Raw genomic sequence first — 19755 nt, 5'->3', positions numbered from 1 at the left:
AATTTTCTATAAAGAACTTCATTGTACCAGTAAGTCCAAGGCACTGATGTAAACAATAACCGATGTAAAAATAATTAATGTACATCTGATGTCATAATTCATAGATAAATAACTTGAAAGTTTCATATAATTGTGTGAATGGGGAAAATATGAATAAGCTCTCAAAAAAAAAAAGCAATCTGGAGTATTAAATGTGCGCAATATCCTCTAAAAGTGCTCAAAGCACCTGAACAGGAGTCCCAAGCCAACAGCAACACTTACCACGTTGGACGAGACATGGCACCTGTTAGACAATATAACAGTTTTAACTGTTCTACTTGTAATTGGGGGTGGGGGGGGGGGGAAAATTTTAAAAACAGATCTATTGTAGTATAAGTTGTATATTGTTGTAAATGCCTGACACTCCGATATCACGATGCAATTTCAAAACGTTTCATCCTTAGAATATAAATTTGAGTCAAGGCAGAATCAGTTTTCAAACCATTATTAACCACTACTACTATACTGACTGTAATAGAATCCTCAAATGTGAACCTCATGTTAAATGCTCTCATATATTAGCCTTTTCACTCTTGCTTACATTAAGCATATCAATCTAAGTGATCTTTGTAACTGAGCGCTGTTGAACTATTTGAGGGTACAAATAATAATGATAATATAGCAGATAATTTTTATATAACACCTTACTGGATGTGAGCTCATTGCTTTTATTATTTTTATCGATTAAAAAAAAAATATAATATGAAATATGGGGGGGGGGGGGGGGGGGGAATCCCTTAATATTAGTAGTAGAGAGAGGTTTATAAAATAGTTTGAAAGAGTCATATATTCCTAATGATCCCACTATAGAGTTCCTGAAAAAAAGGCCAGTGGAGTGGTTAAGTCTTCGTTGGTTTTGCAATTTATTTTCAGCCTTATGATAGCAAGTTCTTGTCTTGTCATTAGGTCACAATTCCGTACATCAAAGATAATCGCGACTGTGAGTGTGCTGAGAACAAATGGACGTCCCTAAAGGCTTCTTTTTGATTTTATCAATTTCTTTGTCAATATTGACTCAAATTCAATTTGGCCATTAATTTTTTTGATATATTCGGGCTGAGAATTCCTTATTACTAGGTGGCCTGATATTGGCTGGAAATTTCTTCTAAAGGTGCAAACAGCCATCAAATCATGGAACACTCAGAGGGCACATTCATTTGAAAAAAATGAGCAAGTTTTGCTACTGTGTTGATATAGCTATTTCCTTTTAAAAATCATTAAATAACGTTTTTTAAATAAAGTAAACGAAATAATGTATCCAAATCACTGCAGTACATTGTTCAATAACTGCAACGATACAGCATTATCTCAACTGATCTCTTCCCCCCTCCCCCTCCCCCTCTCTCTCTCTCTCTCTCACACACACACACACACACACACACACTACACATACACACTCCCCCCCCCCCCTTTCTGTATTTCTTCCTCTTATTCTCTCTCTCTCTCTCTCTCTCTCTCTCTCTCTCTCTCTCTCTCTCTCTCTCTCTCTCTCTCTTTTCTCTCTCTTTTCTCTCTCTCTCTCTTTCCCTCTCTCTCCATCTCTCTATACCTTCATCCTCTCTTCTCTCCTCCTTTTCTGTATGTTTGCCTCTTTATTTATCCCCTCTCTCTCCAATACCCCCCCCCCCCCCCACACACACACACACACACACACAAACTCACAGGCCACCTCCTCTCCTTCAATAATTGGTTTATTTTTAAATCCGTGGTATATTTAAGTGTTAAACCAATCATAGAATATTATTAAAGCCCTGGAGCATTTAGTATGGTAAAATTATATTGATTTTTAAACCAAAGTGCTGTCACTCATGCCAGTTTATCCCCACCCCTCTCTCATTCCATTTTGTTTGCTTTTGATAGCAGCAGCTTACTCGAGTACACAAAGAAATGCCATATAATTAGTATTGATTAAATCATCACCTGCTCCTCTTGTACTTTTATTCATTGGGATTCTTTGTAGTAATAATTATTTGGAACCAATGACTTGTTTATTTCTGCAGTTTGCTTGAAAGGTAGATTCAATAATAACATGGTCTTTTAAAGCTCTTGGTAGATAGTTGATAGAGTTTAGTAATTTTAGTAATGGAGAATAAGTCTAAAACAATTGATGAAGTTCTTAGCAGTGGTTACCTGTTTTGCTAATAGCATGTGGTTTAATACCGTTACATAGATGATTTCTAAGAAGTTTTCTATTATACTTTTGAGAAAAATTTTCTTTGTCATTACCTCAGAAGAATGTTACACTATTATGTAGTATCTATGTCTTTGTGGGATTTTACTTCTCAGCATGAGACTCTTCAAATTATTCTCTTGATGTTCACAGCTGAGGATTATCAGACAAAAGTAAATGGACTTAGTGAGGGGGCAGAACCCAAGCAGAATGGATTAAGTGAAAAGCATTCATCATCATCCAGTAAAAAGCATAGTGATGGACACCATAAGAGCAGCAGTTCCTCTGACAAACATCACAAGGGCAGTAGTAGTAGTAGCCATAGCAGCTCAAAACATGGCTCATCATCAAGTTCCTCTAAGCACAAAGATGGACACAGCAGCAGCAGCAGTTCTTCAAAGCACAGAGAATCATCTTCGTCATCGAAGCATCGTGACAGCAGTTCTAAGCATTCCTCCTCAAGTTCCTCCTCCAAATCTAAGGATGGGCATAAATCTTCTTCCTCTTCTTCTTCCCATAGAGATAAAGATGGAAAGAGCAGCAGCAGCAGCAGTTCTAGCCACAAGCATAGGGATGGCCACTCTTCATCGTCTAGCAAGCACAGTAGTAGCGGCAGCTCATCCAGCAAAAACAAGGATGGTAGTAGCCATAGCAGTTCTTCTAAGCACAGGGAAGATGGTAAGGACAGAAGTTCTGATAAGGACAAACATCGAGATAAGTCAAGCTCAAGTAGTAGCAGTAGAGACAAAGATAAACATAAGTCATCATCGTCCAGTGACAAACATAGGTCATCCTCTGATAAACACAAATCCTCATCTTCTGACAAGCATAAATCTTCTGGAGGTGGCAGCTCCAATTCAGAAGTTAAAATTAAAGAAGAAGTGGAACTGACCACTGACAGCAACCACGTTGAAGCTGTCCCTGAAGTGAAAAAGGAGCCACAATCTTCACCTGTCAAGAAAGAAGATCATTCTCCTGTTAAGAAAGATCATTCTCCTGTCAAGAAAGAGAATTCTCCTGTCAAGAAAGAGCATTCTCCTGTCAAGAAAGAGATTCCAGTTGTTAAATCCGAAGAGGAGGAAGAGGAGAGCGAGGATGAGGACAAGCCTTTGGTAAGTTTACAAATCTTATGTTCTTATTTGGTCTTTGATCACAAAAGTAATATTGGGTGGGGTCCTTTGACCTCCCATGGTGGGCAGGAGGTCACACTGTGTCTTATATCCCCTTATATCTCTTTTCCAAGTTGCTTTCTGTCTTTGTCTGGGAATTGGATAACTTGGTTTTGACCCAGCCCTGGCTTGAGTCCTTGACTGGGAGGGAAACAGTCAAATGTAATGTTATAGTTCTGGGAAATTATATTTTTTTCCTTGTAAATAATCTCTCAGTTATGTATTGTTATTCTGTAAATAATTGAGTGTGTTCATCTTAGTGGGGTCCTGTGCTGGTATCAGGATGAGAATTTAAGGTGATTTCAAACTAAGTACATTGATGGTGTGCTCTTGGAATCTATATCTGTTCCCTATTTTAACAAATTCCCCTTTGTCTTACTTTTTCTTGGGTGCTTTGAATGTAAATCTAGAATATTTTGACTATTACATTTTCTTCTATGTACTGGCGCTGACATGATCTAGTGTGCTGCAAATGCCGCAAAACCCTTTAAAATAAAAATAAAAATTTTTTAATCCGATAATTAAGGAGATATAAGAAAACAAAAAGATAAATAATGACAGATGAAGATAAATATTAATCATTTTCGGATCATGAAAGTCTGTTGTGCATTTTTAAAGTTTAAGGCTTAAATATTATTCACTTATAGACATACTTCTATTTTTCATTGTTTTCAAATATCAAGATCCTGCTTCAATATTTGAGGTAACTTTATCTACCTTTTTTTTTAGAAGAATCTTTATGAGTTTCTCATGGTTTTAGCGAAAAGAAATTACTCATTTCAATTCACTGAACTTAGTGTCTTGAGTTTTATTTTATGTACTTACACTTACAGTACGGTACAGTCCAATTTGGAGGCATAACAAACTCTTGGACAATGTGATATTTATGATAAATGATAAAGGACTTGATCCTCCCAAAATAGATATACTAAGATATTACATTTCAACTTTAATCAGGTCCAGTATGTGTTGACTAAATATGAATTATGCAAGTCCTCATTCATGCTCAAGGGGTCTAAAGATTTTCCTGTTTATAAGGCCTTGAAAAAAACAAAACATTATGGAAGGTCCTTAAAACTTGATTCAAATAAAAAAATTATTCCAATTTAGCTTTATATAAATAAAAGTGGTTCTATCTTTGAAAATGTTGAAAACTGTAAAACTGATGTTTTCTTTTTTGTTTTTTTTTTTTGGTTTCAGTCTGCTCGAATCAATGCATCTCGGCCACAAAAAAGACCTAAAGAGGAGTCTGATTATGAAGATGAAAATGAGGAAGAAGAAGAAGAGGATGATGATGATGAAGATGTTCCTCTTTTAGCAAGGTATGGTAATCTTCGTTTTCTATGTTTATAAATTGTTGGTTTTTATTTATAACCTTTAATCGGTCTCTAATCCTAAGAAATAGTTCAGGACTTCTTTGTTTGTTTGTTTTTCAGTCCATGATATTCTGAGTATTTTTCTGTAGCATGCCATTTCAAAAGCTGTGATCTTTGTGCTCTCTGCTTTGCTGATAGTCCACTCTTCGCATCCATATGTTGCAGTTGGGAAAACAACACTTTTGAGGATTTTGATTTTTGTTTGAATGCACTGCCCTTTCCAGATATTATTCATCTTTTCTAGCTTTGATCTTGCCATTGCTAGTCTCCTCCTGATCTCTGGGGCCGATTTCCCGTTGTACTCAATTCTTTACTCTTTCTATTTCTTCTCCATTGATTTTTATGATGGCATCTGTTTTGCACTTGTCAGTATTCATGATTTTGGTCTTCTTTATATTCAGCTTAAGGCCTTTGGTCTCGCTGTGTTCCTTTACAGATGTTATTAGATTCTCTAGTCCCCCCGGTGTTGTGGACAATAGTGCAGTGTCGTCTACGTACCTCAGATCTTTTATGGGTAGACCTTGCATTTTAGGTTCGTTGTAATTACTTCTCCTGACATCTGTTTTCCACATCTTGCATTATACCTTCAGTGTAAATGCTGAACAAATGGGGTGATAGAATACATCCCTGTCTTACTCCTTTTGTAACATTGAACCATTCTGTTGTTCCGCTTTCTAGTTGTACCGCTGATTGTTGGTTCTCATAGAGGGATCTTATCAGGTTTCTAATTCTAGGATCAAAGTTCATCTCCAGGAGAGTTTCCCATAGTTTCTCATGATTAACACAATCAAAAGCTTTCGAATAGTCTATAAAACAAGTGTGGAGGCCAGAATTTACTTCTCGATGCTTCTGAATAATTTGACGCAAATTGAATATGTGGTTTCTTGTCCCTCTGTTTTTTCTAAAACCTGCCTGGGTGTTACTGACTTCTTCTTCCAGTTTACGTTCAATCCTTTTCATGATAATTTTTAGAAGGATTTTGCTTGAGAAGGATCGGAATAAAATCACCAATTCTTCTTCAAACTGTAAAGAAATTGAAACTGAACTATTTTGGCCATACGACTCGCCACGAATCATTAGAAAAGCACATTCTGCAGGCAAGAGAGGAAGAGGTAGACCAACAAGAAGCTGGAAACAAGATATATGTGAATGGCTGGGAATGACAACAACTCAAGCAAGTAGACTGGCGGAAAACCGGAATCTGTTTCGCAAGAAAGTTCGGGAAGCAACGTCCTACGCAGGATCAGCTGACTAGATGATGATGAACCCTAAGAAACCAGTCACACTTAATATTATTATAGATGTCAGCCAGTTTCTGTTGTTGTTGGGTTTTTATTTTTCGGCAATCATTTTGATTTTTTCTCATTGTTATTATAATGAAAGAATTATACTTATATTATTCTTCCCAAGATTTGCTCTCCAGTCAATAATTGCTCTTATTCTTTTCTTTTTGCTCTGTCTAGTAATATCAATACCTTTTCAAATTTTTATCTTGCATTAGTGCCTGCTTCCCACATTATTAGCTGGTAGAGTATAAAACTGTTATAATAATACCAAATAATTATGAACCCGGAGTGGAGATGGGTTCTTTTGACCTTCCATGGTGTAGCAATGACGATCTCGCGAAGTGCCCAAATTTGCGACAAAATATGAGACTCGGCTGTTTCGTATATATGCTATTTAAAAAAATTCATTAAGGCATTGTTTACGAATGAAAATGATTGAAATTTGGCAGATGGCAAGTGAAGAGGCTACTTAATGTTGTGTCAAAGGGAAAAATTCATGCGGTCACTAGAAATTCAATAAAAATACGTTTTTGTTGCTTTCGAGTGAAATTTTTCTAAAACTACCGGGTGTGGAGGTTTTGCCGCTTACAAGGTAAGATGTGAACCTTTCTTCTTTTTATTTCAGGGCTGAGAATCTTTCGCCTAAGGGTGGTTTATCTTTGCCCATCACCTTCACAATTCCGCCTTTTTCCATTTTTTAAAATAAATAAAAAAGACACTACAACCACCTCAACCACTACTACAACCACCACCACATCATCATTTTCGATTGCAATTTGGTCTACAATCTCAGCATGACTTTAATTATTGTCTTCCAAGTCACATTCCACCAGTAACCTTTGTCCCCTTTGAATATAACTCAGTGATGATACTTTTCCGCGGTTTTCTTTCCTTTCCTCGGTTTTCCTCCTCAGATAAAATACCTCCTTTTTAAAAAAAATATATATATAAAAAATTTCCTCCTTTTACTGGACTTCGGGCGTTTTAAAATTGTACTCAAAAGAAGTCATCCTGCCTACTTTCCTGTGGTGCAAGAATGTTCTAGGTGAGTTTTCCGTTTTTCCGAGACTTTTCCTCCTTTTTGACTTTTTGTGAGTATCATCACTGATAACTTGTCCAATTTATATATATGTGTGTGTGTGTGCGTGTGTTATATTATATTTCTTTATCTCTCTCTATCTGTGTGTGTTATATGCCATCCGGGTCTAAAACTATATTATAAGTTAGAACTCTTCTAATGTCTTCATCATAGTCTCTATCAAATTTGCCATAAAATTGCCAAGTCTCAATCTCTTATTCCACTTATTACGAGATAAAGCCATAAATAGAAGAAGAAAAAAAAGCCGAAAAAGCGTCCCATATGTAGTTTTCTGCTTTTGTCATTCGTGAAAAGAGATTACTTGATTTTTTCCTAGCCCTGGCTGGAGTTGGAGTTTTTGGCTGAGGGAGAAACAGTCTGTGGAATTAGACAGAGGGTGCTTATAACTGGACTGTGCTTATAAACGGATTCTAATTTTTAGTGCTATATCATTGCCCCTAAGATCCATTTAATCAAAATTTGTCTCCCCTCTGATTGTTTACGAATCTACCCATGCTCTGGTTTGCATGTCTGAAAGTGTAATTGACCCATTTAAAAAGTGACTTAAAATAGAGGTTGCTTTATTTTTTGATAGGTTAGACCAATGTCATGCAATCATACCATAAGTTTGGGTCTAGGGATTAAGAAGTTTGTAATTTGTTTCTATTACCTAGAAAGACTCATTTATGTGGGCGTCTATCTCTGTACATGTCCCGATTGTGTCCTCCCCAATTTAGTTGAATGTAAAGTCCAATGGTTTGATTACTTCTTAAACTTTTTGGCTGTTGATTCACTCTCATCTCATCTCCCTCCTCCTCCTCCTCCGTCTCCTCCTCATCCCCATCCTCCTCTTCCTCATCCCCATCCTCCTCATCCTCTTCCTTATCCCCTTTTCCTTCCTCTTCTCCTCCTCCTCCTAAAATTGTTTCAAACAAATAAATCTGGAGTTTTCTGGTAAATATCACTGTTGAATGACTTAATTTCTCTAACTACAAAATCGTTCAAAGGATATTTGGAAAAGTAAAGTCTGAGCCAATTTTAAGAAGTGTTGTCTTTCATTGAAAATACTTTTGATTTTTTTTTCCTGATCAAAAAGCAGCTTTTTTAATTCAATTACTTTTCCAGAGCCAAACAAGCAAAAAAGCAAAAGTTGGATAAGAAACCAGCCCCGGCTCCAAAAGTTGAAGTCAAGAAAGAAACAAAGGCTGTGAAGAAGGAAAAGGCTGTAAGTCGTTGGGTGTTGTGTTTGTGTATGTGTGTTTGTGTGTTGCTTTTTTATAAAAAGAAAACTAAGGTGGGTCTTACTAAATACTGTTACATTTGGATTTGGCCCCTACATTTTTAAAATCAAATTTTCCAAAATTAAAATTAGATTTTTTATTTATTTGTTACTTGAATAGAAATAGAAAAGTCAAATATGATGATTTTTTAATATTTTTTATATTGAATGCTTCACAGAGTGCTTCGAAGAGGAAAGCAGAGCCTGTAGAGCAAACAGCATCCCCTACAAAGAGAAAGAAGAAGGAGGAGGAAGAGCAGGAAGTTTGGAGATGGTGGGTAATTTATCAAATAGTGGTTCCGGGAATTTATGTGTCCTCGTTGACCATCAGCCTCTTAAACTCCACTAATTGCAAAAATAGAAGTTTAAAAAAAAATTTTTTTGACTGAGATTGGCACATTATTTCTTCTTCTTATTATTATTATTTACTAAATTAATTTCTGTATATAGTTGGTCTGGACAGTTCTTCCAATGTCTATTGTTCTTTTTACTTCACCAGGTGGGAGGAGCAACCAGAAGACAGTGGAAAGAAATGGACCTACTTAGAGCACAAGGGACCTGTGTTTGCAGCAGCCTATGAACCTGTTCCGAAGAATGTTAGGTTTTACTACGAAAGTGAGTTTTGATTTTTTAAAAATTGTTTTGAGTGGTGGTGGTGGAGGGGGTAGTTTTTATACATGTTTATATTTGACATATTCTACCCACCTCAGTATACACAATGCAACTTAGGAGGTTATATTTTGTGTAAGTCATTTTTTTATTTATCAGAACACATTTCATTTTGCAAATGATAGAGCGCCATCACTCTCTTGTGAAGTTTGTTTATAATATCGGAATGGATGAATGCATAGCTGCCAACCGTTCCGTATTTTGGCTTCCTGGGTCAGTAAGTCTGTATTTTTAGTTCAAAATCCGTATTTTGTAATTTTTGGCTGATTTGTGCTAAACACTTCATCTGAGCCTAATGAATTATTATTACTATTTCAGTACTATTATTGTTATTATTATTATTATTATTATTATTATTATTATTATTATTATTATTATTATTATTATTATTATTGGTGTCCAGCGAGAGATGATTAGCAGGGTTTATAAATCAACACAGCATATGCTTCATTCCCATGTAGTTCTTTAATTGGAATTATACCTCTCTATCATAAATGATTTTCAACAATTAAAAAAATTCTAGTTGATTATACAACGCCTGTTTTTCACTAAAACCTTTCATAATGTATTGGAGATTTGCATAAGATATGCATGTTAGCCTCGAATATACTTTTAGTATTCTCAAATAGAATTGATACTTTCACTATTTGTTACAAATATTGTGTTAATTAAAAATAAAATTAACTTAACATCGTTGATTGGACACTGCGTCTAAACTGCACTATAAATCTGACCGTTTAGTTTCCCGCTGTTCCGAGCGCCGACGTAACCTCACCCGACAGGTAACCGGGGTCAACAGCGGTCAGCCGATATCAATTCCCAGAACGTAGATTTGACGTGCATTGGGTGATACCAATGGATGATTTCCGTACCAATTAACCTCATGATCTTCGTGACGATGCAATTCCACCCAAAATGCAAAGAATTCTCGCAGACCTACTCTTTCCATCGGTCCAATTTTTATTTCAATATCTCCAGTACTTATTCCACAAGCCGTGATTCAAATTCGCCTATTTTTCTATAACATTTAAATAAAATTACTTGTAATTACCTCAGGATTCTAAAAAAACGTTGCTTAAAAACTTCAAATTTTTTTGGGTGTGATTCACAAGGCACAAGTTTTACTACGAAATGAGGTAAGTTTCATTTACTCTTCAGTTTTCATTATTTTGTAATGATTATTTTTCCGCGGTAGGTCAGGTAATAATGATATTAGCTCTTTAGCCTTGTTCTTGAAACGTATATTTCGCTGCGGTTTTATTGTTAATTATATTTTTATTTTTTATTTTTTTCAATGATGAGTTAATTTGATTTTTAAATTGCATAATTTGAATTATCTTGCTAATGTTTAATTTTAAATGACATTGCGTGTTGGGCCTCAACTTAGTTCAACTGCTTGTTAGAATTTTCCTGCCCCCCCCCCCCCCCCCCCCCCCCCCCCCCCCCCTTTCTTTCACCAAATTGGGTGAAGTATTTGGTTTTTCTTTTTCCAAATTTTATGTACGCTGTTATGTATGCATGGATATGAGAAGTAATACCGAGTGTTTTAAAACTCATTTTATTCATTAATTCACTATATCATTGCTTACATCGCTCAGTCAATTTTGAATTTTCTCTTACAGCATGGACCACACAATTGCAAGTCATAACCAAGCAGTGAATTCATTATGTAGGACATGTGGTATGATTTGTTTAACACAGAAATAGAAACGTGCCGGCAAGAAACCATTTAAATGTTCAAATTATTCTAATGACATTCTTTTAGTCTATGGGACTGACACGGCATTGGACAAGCATGGAGCACACTCATAATTTATGTGTAAAAAGTACACATTATAAAGCACATTGAACACACGACTCAATAGCTTCTTTGTATTTTCTCATTGCCAAGACGCTAATAATAAATAAAATCAACCTTGAAACGAGTTGCACTTGCATGTTTGATATCGACAGAGTAGAATATAACAACAAACTCCAAAACGCAGGAGAGACTTTCAAATCTCATGCACGAGCCACTCACCCTCAGGGATGGTCCTATTGCCTCTGAATTGGACAGAATACCACATTACACAACAGGCTTACCACAGCAGGTCATTCATTGGCAACCACTGCCACAAATACTTACAAGAAAAAGTCTACACTTACAATTATCTAACAAACAAAGAACTGCACCCACGACCCACTCATCATTGACGACGCATGCAGTATTGGATTAATTTTCGACAATATAAACAAGGCCTATAGTCATGTGCACAACTTTATATCACACACAAAATCGATCAAAGCAGACACAATCCAATATATTCAAAGTGCAATAAAACATTACACGGATACATACAGAAAATATTTTCCAAACATAATAATCCCAAAACACCTCCTTGAGTACCACTGCATACCACACATCACTCAATATAAGTTTAGACTTAGACTTCTTGGAGAACAAGGCACAGTGAACTGTCACCAAACAACAGCAAAATTGGAAAAAAAGAGCATCCGGCATTATCAATGATATGAATAAAATGCGATTTGTCATCAACGCAATGCAGTTAAAGACCAGCCCCAAACTACACTGACGAGTTTGAATGCTCGTAGCGGATATATTTTTGTTGAGGACAAATACGTTTTTTGTGAGGAGAAGTATCTACATCTTGTCTTTATATTACATAAAAATCAGACAAATCCATAGCAACGTTTTTTTTTTCTCTAATTTTTGAAATGTTGCACCCGCTATATTTTTTGTGTAATTTTTTACTGTTCATTGATAAATTATATTGAAAAATCTAGTAATACTATGAAAAAATAAAAAACACACAGTAAAAGTAGAAAATATAAACTTTTATACCAAGTAGTGATATTTCAACTCATTCAATATGGGTGTCTAACAGACAATAAAACAAAACATTGTTAAATTGAGTGAAACGGCAATCCCCGTTAGGTAAATTCCTCTGGGTGATTGACCGCTCACCGTGACCGGGTCAGCAGGTGTCAGGAACGGGATACCGTCTCAACTAAACTGTTGTCGTTGTGTACGCTGTGTGGAAGGTATTCAATCAGAAAACCAATTACTTATATATATTAAACATTACAATGATTATTTCCCTTTATTAATTTATGAAATATAAATTCATTCCCTTTAAAAATAATGTTGATCTGATTCTATTTTATTTTTTTAAAAGTAAGCTTTTATAACGGTTTAGGTTCAAGAGAAATAATTATACTCCGTTTTTAGGTGTGTTTATATTGTTAAAGTAAAGAGATAGGAATTACCCTATATTTAGAGGTTCAATTTACTACAATTACTATTACATACTACTTAAAAACCATTATGTTACATGAAAGAAAATATATATATGCAATCGCGTACTTTTTAGCCAATTTTTATCCCAAAACCCCCACTCAAGTGATGTACCAGGTTGGCAGTTATGCATTCTAAACATCCTAAGTTATTTCATTTATTTTACAATTGTGCTTGTGTATTGGTCCTTATCAAAGTTAAGGCAGTTGAATTCTTTCTTTATTTTGTGTGTTCTGAAATTTTGATCTCATTGTGGAAAATGTCATTTCATAACGATTTAAATGTGCTGAAACTATACCCGGTACTTAAGCAACATTTGTTCGAGCCTCTGTCATCTCAAGCTTGTCAGTGTTAGTAGTAGTAATTAAAAGGCTTTTATATGCTGTGATTCGATGAAGTGGGGGGGACCAAATGGGCGTTCCTTATTTTATTTTTGAAAAGTTGACAGCTATGTGAATGTTATGGATTTATTGAGGTGTTGTTCACATTCCACATGCCAACACCCTAGGTATTGATTTATGTCCAGCTTTGTCAATATTTACTAATTATTTTTTTGTTTTTATGAAAGTAGCTTTGTGGCATTCAATTCTGTTGTGTTACAGTTACAGACTCAAACTGCTGGGATTTGGTCTTGATTGTCGATTGTTATGGTTTTATATATATTTCTCATAGGTAAACCCATGGAATTAAGTGGGCCAACTGAGGAAGTGGCGACTTTTTACGGCCGTATGTTGGATCACGACTACACCACCAAGGATGTCTTCAACAATAACTTCTTTAAAGATTGGAGAAAGGTAAGAATAGTTTTTAAAGAAATGACATTACTAAAAGCCTTTCTTATTTTCACTTGAAAGCTAGCTGGTAGATATACAGCTGTATTAAGAGGTTGTGAATGTGGAGGTTTTTGTCACAGCTTAGGAATTCCCTTATTGTCTGTGTATGTGCTTTAAATTACAACCTAGATTCTGAGTAAGTGAGACCAAAGGGAAACACCATAAATCTTTGTTTTTTTGTTGTTTTTTTTTTGTAGTTTTAAAAATTTATTTTAATTGTTATAATCGCTGTATTTTAAGCTGGCAGATATTTATTTTGGACAGGTGGAAGGGGTTAACAGTTGTAGAACTACAAAGTCCCTTCTGACTACTATTTCAAAATTGCAGGAATGATTAAGAGTTTTTAGTTTGTAAATTTTATCAATTGAGCACTTTTCTGTTTAGGTTCATTTTTATTTTTAAGCTAATCAATTTTGTTTTTTATCATATACACAACCATAGTGTTTTTTCCCCCATCTTCCTTGCTTATGCAAGGTGGCCAAGTGGTTTGATATTACAGTTCCAATTTTGAGTCATTTGAAGAATTGAATTTCAATTTTTAAAATTAGGATTTAATGACGCCTTTTTAAAAAAAAAAAAAACAAACTTCTAAAGCTATACTTTTTTTATCTACTTAAAGGTAATGAATGAGGAAGAAAAGAAGAAAATCACAGATTTAAAGAAGTGTAACTTCACAGAATACAATGACTACTTCAAAAAGAAATCAGAAGAAAGGAAAGCAATGTCCAAGGAAGAGAAACAGGTAATTCCTTTTTCAAATTTTAAAAGTTAGGTGATGCCATATTTGTCTGGATTAGTTTAGTTTTTCTCTCTTTCTTTCTTTTAAAATGAAATTCAAATCCATTTTTGCTCAAGACTTACTAGAAGCATCAATTTATCTTTGGATGCCACATTTCATTTCAACGACTTGAATGGAAATTGATTTTGAAGAAGCATTTTTATCCCCTGTCATCTTGGGATCCTGGCTGTTCATTTAATAATGCACTTGTCTTGCATACAGTGGATGGATATCCTCTTGGGATGGGGGAGCGTTGGCCACCCCTTGGCAGTGGATTCTTCATCGGTCTTTCGTTTACACAGGGTCCCAAGCTGACGGCAGACTTAAAATATAGGATGAGACACAGTGCCAATAAAGTACTTTCCCATTTTTTTGACAAGACAATGCTCTTACTCTCTGTTGTCAACACCTGAATATGTTGAGAGAATGGCTAAATAACCTTTTCAAAGAAATAAACTTTGCAACTCCTCAGCAAAAGCTTGAACTTTGAACCTACAGTCAGCAGTCAAATGTCATTCTGCAAGACCACAAACCTGCACGACATAGAGCTCAGTATCATTGTTGTGTTTAGTTGTTTTTTTTTTCTGACTTTCTGTCAATCACTGATAGGGTTACTAGGTCTATCAAGAGGTTATAAACAATTATCAGTTTGCGTTTAATGCCATTGAAGCCAGAAAAAAAAAAGCACAGCTCTAGGCCTTGTGGCTCAAATGGACTTAATTTTAATTTTTACCCGTCAGCAACTCTTCTTCTCCCTGAGTTGCATTGGCTTCCTGTGGAAAAAAGAGTTGCCTATAAGATTTGTACTGTTGTCTATAAATCCCTGAGCCCGAACAGTCCCTCCTATATTAAAGACCTTCTAAACATATATGTCCCCAATAGAAACTTGAGGTCAAGCAATGACCAATCAATCCTTGTCAAACCTAAGCCATTGCGTAAAATAGGTGAACACAACGTTCAAATCTCGCTCAAAGTTTTATCTTTTTACGTCATAATGTTGCAATATTATTTTCATATTTTGTTGTTGTTAAATTGAATTCATATCACGTTTCCTTCACACTTGTCTCACTGTAATATGTTTTGTTTTATATCACTGTAAAGCGCTTAGAGCCTGTGACAACGGGGTAAAGTGCTATATAAATGCCATTTATTATTATTATTATTATTATTATTATTATTATTATTATTATTATTATTATGCAGAGCATTACTGCTATACTGATTTGGGTTTACTTCATGGGCTACTTTGACTATAATCTACATCGTTATACCGGTCAACACCAGCACCACCATCCCGTCTTGTCTTTGGATATTAATTGCACTAATTAAGAACTTTTGTAAATTTTGAATTTTTCATTTTTCTTTAAAATTTTGGTCCTTAGACTTTTGACTGATGGTAATTTTTCTTGCCATCTCATTAATTTTGTTGTTATGATTATCAGAGAATCAAGAAGGAGAACGAGGAGATCACAAAAGAGTATGGCTTCTGTATCATTGACAAACATAAAGAGAAGATTGGCAACTTTAAGATTGAACCTCCAGGCCTTTTTAGAGGAAGAGGTGACCACCCTAAACAGGGAATGTTGAAACGCAGAGTGGTGCCTGAAGATGTCATCATCAACTGTAGCAAGTGAGCTTATCAATTACTTGGTAGCTGGTGAGAGTTGTTATCAACAACATTGAAAACGAGCCAAAAAAAAGAAAACAAAACAAAACCCAGAAGCCCATAAAACATTTCCCCACCTTGTTAAGAGTTCATTATTAATTTCTCAAGTTCATTATTAATTTCTCAACACTCCCTTCTTGACATCAATTGCTGGTACATGGGCATAGCATGCTGGTTTTCATTATTGTTTTTTTTTTTTTGTTTTGTTCTTTTTCTTTACGTCAGTTCTCACCCCTGATATTTAGTTAAAGATACAGTGTACAGTATGTATTCCTTATCTTATTCTTCATTGTCACAGATTCCTTGTACTAATAATGTCTGAAATGTAGAAATTTTTTTGGGGGGTACAAATTTCACATATTCTTTGTTTACATGGATTCCTTGTCTTAAATATTTTGTAAGAGCAAGGGCGAGGAATACCTGTTGTACTGTATGACCTCGTGTCAGAAAAATGGAATAGTACTGTGTCATCTTTTGTTGATTGATTATATGTTGGAGGTCTAATCTTCACTGTTGATTTAAATTGTTTTCACAGCATGGTGAAATGTATAGCACTGTATTAGTCACAAAGAAAGGGCTTTTGAATGTTTTATTATTTTTCCAGGTGACTCCATGAACTTTAGTAATCAATGTTTCATTTTTCAACAGAGACTCCACGTTTCCTAAAGCTCCTGACGGTCATAAATGGAAGGAAGTTCGTCATGACAACACTGTCACCTGGCTTGCCAGTTGGACTGAGAACATCCAAGGAGCTACCAAGTATGTCATGTTGAATGCGGCTTCCAAGCTAAAGGTAGGTCTATCCTCATTGCGTTTTCTCTTGTTTTCCAAATGTGTGGAATTCCCCCTCATTAGTAATTAGAAATAGGTACGGAAAACCCAAATTTAGATTATATAATTGTTGTCTTTAAGTTGCATTCAATAGTTAGAACTTTTTTTTCCTGATTAAAATGGTATAAAAATTATTAAAATTGGTTAAAAATTTAAAAAGATATGTTATTTCAAAATTTGTAGAAAATCGCCAAAATTTGTCCTTCTTTGAAAGCAACCTTTTGTCAGTTTCAAAATGCCGTATTTTCATAAATATTCAAGCCAGACCTCTGTAACTTTCTAACAATACACATCTTTTTATAAACTATGTGTATTTTTTTCCTGAGCTCAACTCTGAGTAAAATAGAAATAATTTGCCCCCAAAGTAGCTGACAAAGCCAAAATTGTCAATTTCAACGCGAAGTTACGAAATATCAGCGATTGTGCCCCTTGCCTGAGCCGGCATATGAGTGAAGTGAATACGGCAAATGTTGTAGTTGTAGTTTCGTTTTCAGTTGACTGGTGAACGCAAAGCTATAAATCTTGCTTTCGTATACATCATTTTAAAGCTGAGATTTTAAACTTTCTTTTGATACCAGAATCGTCCAAATTTTTCTAAATTTTTTTATCAATTTAAAGTTTTTAACTTGAAACTTCAAACTTTGGAAAAAATCATAAAAATGTGAATCTGGTATTAAATGAAAGCTTGATCAATTTTCTTTCTGATGAAGCCATTGACGTTACTATAAATAGCGCTGACGCGACCAGCCGACTGGAGAGAAAAGACGACCGTCATTTACGGTGTTTGAGTAGCGGAGTGCCGGTTCCAAAATCGAAGTTTACTCCTCTTCTTCAACTCAAAGCCATGAAATAATGGCATATCCTATGAAAAAAGCATAAACATTTTTTAAAAGATGAAGATTTGAGATTTAATTTGATACCAAAAACGTTTTATTTGACGGACTGAAAATGAGAAAAAGAGAGTGACAATTTGAGTTGAAATTCTCGGTTTGCCAATAAAGCCATGACTCGATAAGAGGGTTTGCCGTACCTATTAGAACTAAACTGTTTGGCTCAAAGATGGCATTAAAAAATTATTTTAAATCACATTTCCTGAATTCTACGATATCCTCATGATCTGAGGATAATTTTTTCTTCTCAATATGACAATTATTTGTTTCATAAATTATTTTTTTTTTGCCAAAGTGCACCTAGGATTACGTCAACACAAGATTAGCTCATTTCATTCAATGATTTTGTGAGAGTTAATGTAGTTTTAAAAATACAAAAACATTATGGACTTCCAATAGCAGCCTTGTTCTTCACTATTTTCATCAGGGTCAGAAAGATTGGCAGAAGTATGAAACAGCTAGAAAGCTACACAAGTGTGTAGACAAGATCAGAGCCAACTACCAAGAGGACTGGAAGTCTAAGGAAATGAGAGTGAGACAAAGAGCTGTTGCCCTTTACTTCATTGACAAAGTATGTGTCAACATCAACTGATTAGATGTTTTAAGTTTTAGTTTATTTTTCTCTTTTTGGGTGCAATTAAGACATCAGTATACTCGAGTATCTGAACTTGTGGTTTTTAAAGAAAAAGTTGTTCAGTTTTTTTGGGTTTTTAAAAAATCATTTGCTTATTATTCAAACACATTTTATTTCAATGATATCTACCAATTAGCTCACTTCATATAAGAAACCGCTACTCTTGGTAAAAGTGATGCTAAGCTGCTAGAAGCTGTTGACTGTAAAAATTAATACCAAAAATGAATATAATAGCTTTAAAAAATAACAAAATGCCGAACACGGAATGTTTTAGGCTCAAAACCCTTCTTCAGCCAACAACAAAAATAAACCAGATGAAAACATAAATACACTACTATAGAACTAGGTCGATGGCAGAGAAATATTCAGTACGTCCTTTCTCGGAATGTAAACAAAGAGAAGCATTAGCTATGTAACTAAGGATTGCTAAATTGAGCTAAATATTATTGTTTAAAGTGACGAAACTTTACCACATTAATTTTTAATTTATTCTTTTAAAGTATGTATTTGTCAGCTGAAAAGATTGAACAGCCAACAAGGACAACAAAAAACATTTGCATTCCTGTTTATTAAGGATTTTTTTTTGTCCATTATAAATGTTTATTTTATATTAGATATTTTTGGAACATCACAACTTTTTGTAAGAGCCATTACATAGATAGTTGTGTTTATGTGAAAATCAAAACATTTGTGACATTTTTGAATTATTTTCTCTGCAGCTCGCACTCAGGGCTGGAAATGAGAAAGATGGAGAAGAAAGTGCAGACACAGTAGGTTGCTGTTCATTGCGTGTTGAGCACATCACTTTACATGAAGAAAAGGGTGGAAAGCCTTACGTTGTCGAATTTGATTTTCTTGGTATGTATGATCCTTCTTGTTCATTTTAAAAAGTAATTTGTCATTATTTTATGTAATAACAGAGGGCATGCTACTGTTTGTTTAACACTATGGAAACTGGGATAAACCACGGCTTCATGGGCCAAATGGCACTGAAGGAATTCTTAATATAATATACTTTTTGTCAATACTTTGAAGAACTTGTAAATCTTGTGATTGACCAAGAATAGGAATTGTTTCTACCACGTTTTTTTTTTTTCTTTTTTTTATCCTATATTCTAAAGGTAAGGATTCTATCCGTTACCAAAACTCTATACCTGTGGAAAAAAGGGTTTTCAAGAATCTCCAGTTGTTTATGGAAAACAAACAACCTGAAGATGATCTATTCGACAGGCTGAATGTAAGTTTTAAATTTTTGTTGAATACCTTCGTCGTTATTGGATAGTATCGTTGCTCATTGTACCAGTTTTCTCTCGTTTCGTTTTTAGTGTCAGTGCTTATCTGCTAGATCTTTTTTTAAAAATTCCACCTTGGGAGAGATAAATTGTTCTGTACTGGAATTTATAGTAGTGCTAAAATACATGGATTATTTTTATTATTATTAAAATATCCAATTTTTACTTCATGACACAAGACCAAAGGGCTTGAGCTCAGCTGGTTGCTGGTGTGGATAAGCTGATTTTTTAATGTCACATATTATTAAATTAATGATAATTTTGTAAGTTAAGTGTTTAATTAATGTCTTTTTTCACAGACGGTTATTCTGAATAAACATCTACAAGATTTGATGGATGGCCTGACAGCTAAAGTATTCCGTACTTACAATGCCTCAAGAACCTTATCAGAGCAACTTGAACTTCTCACAAATTGTAAGTGGAAACTATCAAAATACTTTCAGCATTTTACATTGTGGGTATGTTTGCTA

General features: G+C 34.8%; 1 protein-coding gene across 1 annotated transcript in view; it reads left to right on the top strand.

Moving 5' to 3' along the window:
• The window catches only part of LOC144977343 (DNA topoisomerase I, mitochondrial-like), a 41495-nt gene that overhangs the window by 2529 nt on the left and 19211 nt on the right, over nucleotides 1-19755 (top strand). Inside the window, exons 3-15 of the mRNA XM_078922435.1 lie at nucleotides 2363-3321; nucleotides 4579-4700; nucleotides 8244-8343; nucleotides 8577-8671; nucleotides 8897-9012; nucleotides 13034-13155; nucleotides 13814-13936; nucleotides 15415-15602; nucleotides 16287-16431; nucleotides 17787-17930; nucleotides 18713-18851; nucleotides 19115-19230; nucleotides 19585-19699. Of these exons, the coding sequence (XP_078778561.1) occupies nucleotides 2363-3321; nucleotides 4579-4700; nucleotides 8244-8343; nucleotides 8577-8671; nucleotides 8897-9012; nucleotides 13034-13155; nucleotides 13814-13936; nucleotides 15415-15602; nucleotides 16287-16431; nucleotides 17787-17930; nucleotides 18713-18851; nucleotides 19115-19230; nucleotides 19585-19699 (2484 nt within the window). The remainder of the gene's footprint in view (nucleotides 1-2362; nucleotides 3322-4578; nucleotides 4701-8243; nucleotides 8344-8576; nucleotides 8672-8896; nucleotides 9013-13033; nucleotides 13156-13813; nucleotides 13937-15414; nucleotides 15603-16286; nucleotides 16432-17786; nucleotides 17931-18712; nucleotides 18852-19114; nucleotides 19231-19584; nucleotides 19700-19755) is intronic.

The sequence above is a fragment of the Berghia stephanieae genome, chromosome 7 (genome assembly GCF_034508935.2).
Source record: "Berghia stephanieae isolate SIO BIC M18660-M18661 chromosome 7, UCSD_Bste_1.3, whole genome shotgun sequence".
In the NCBI taxonomy this organism is placed as follows: Eukaryota; Metazoa; Mollusca; class Gastropoda; order Nudibranchia; family Aeolidiidae; genus Berghia; species Berghia stephanieae.
This window is presented reverse-complemented; position numbering and strand designations above follow the sequence as displayed.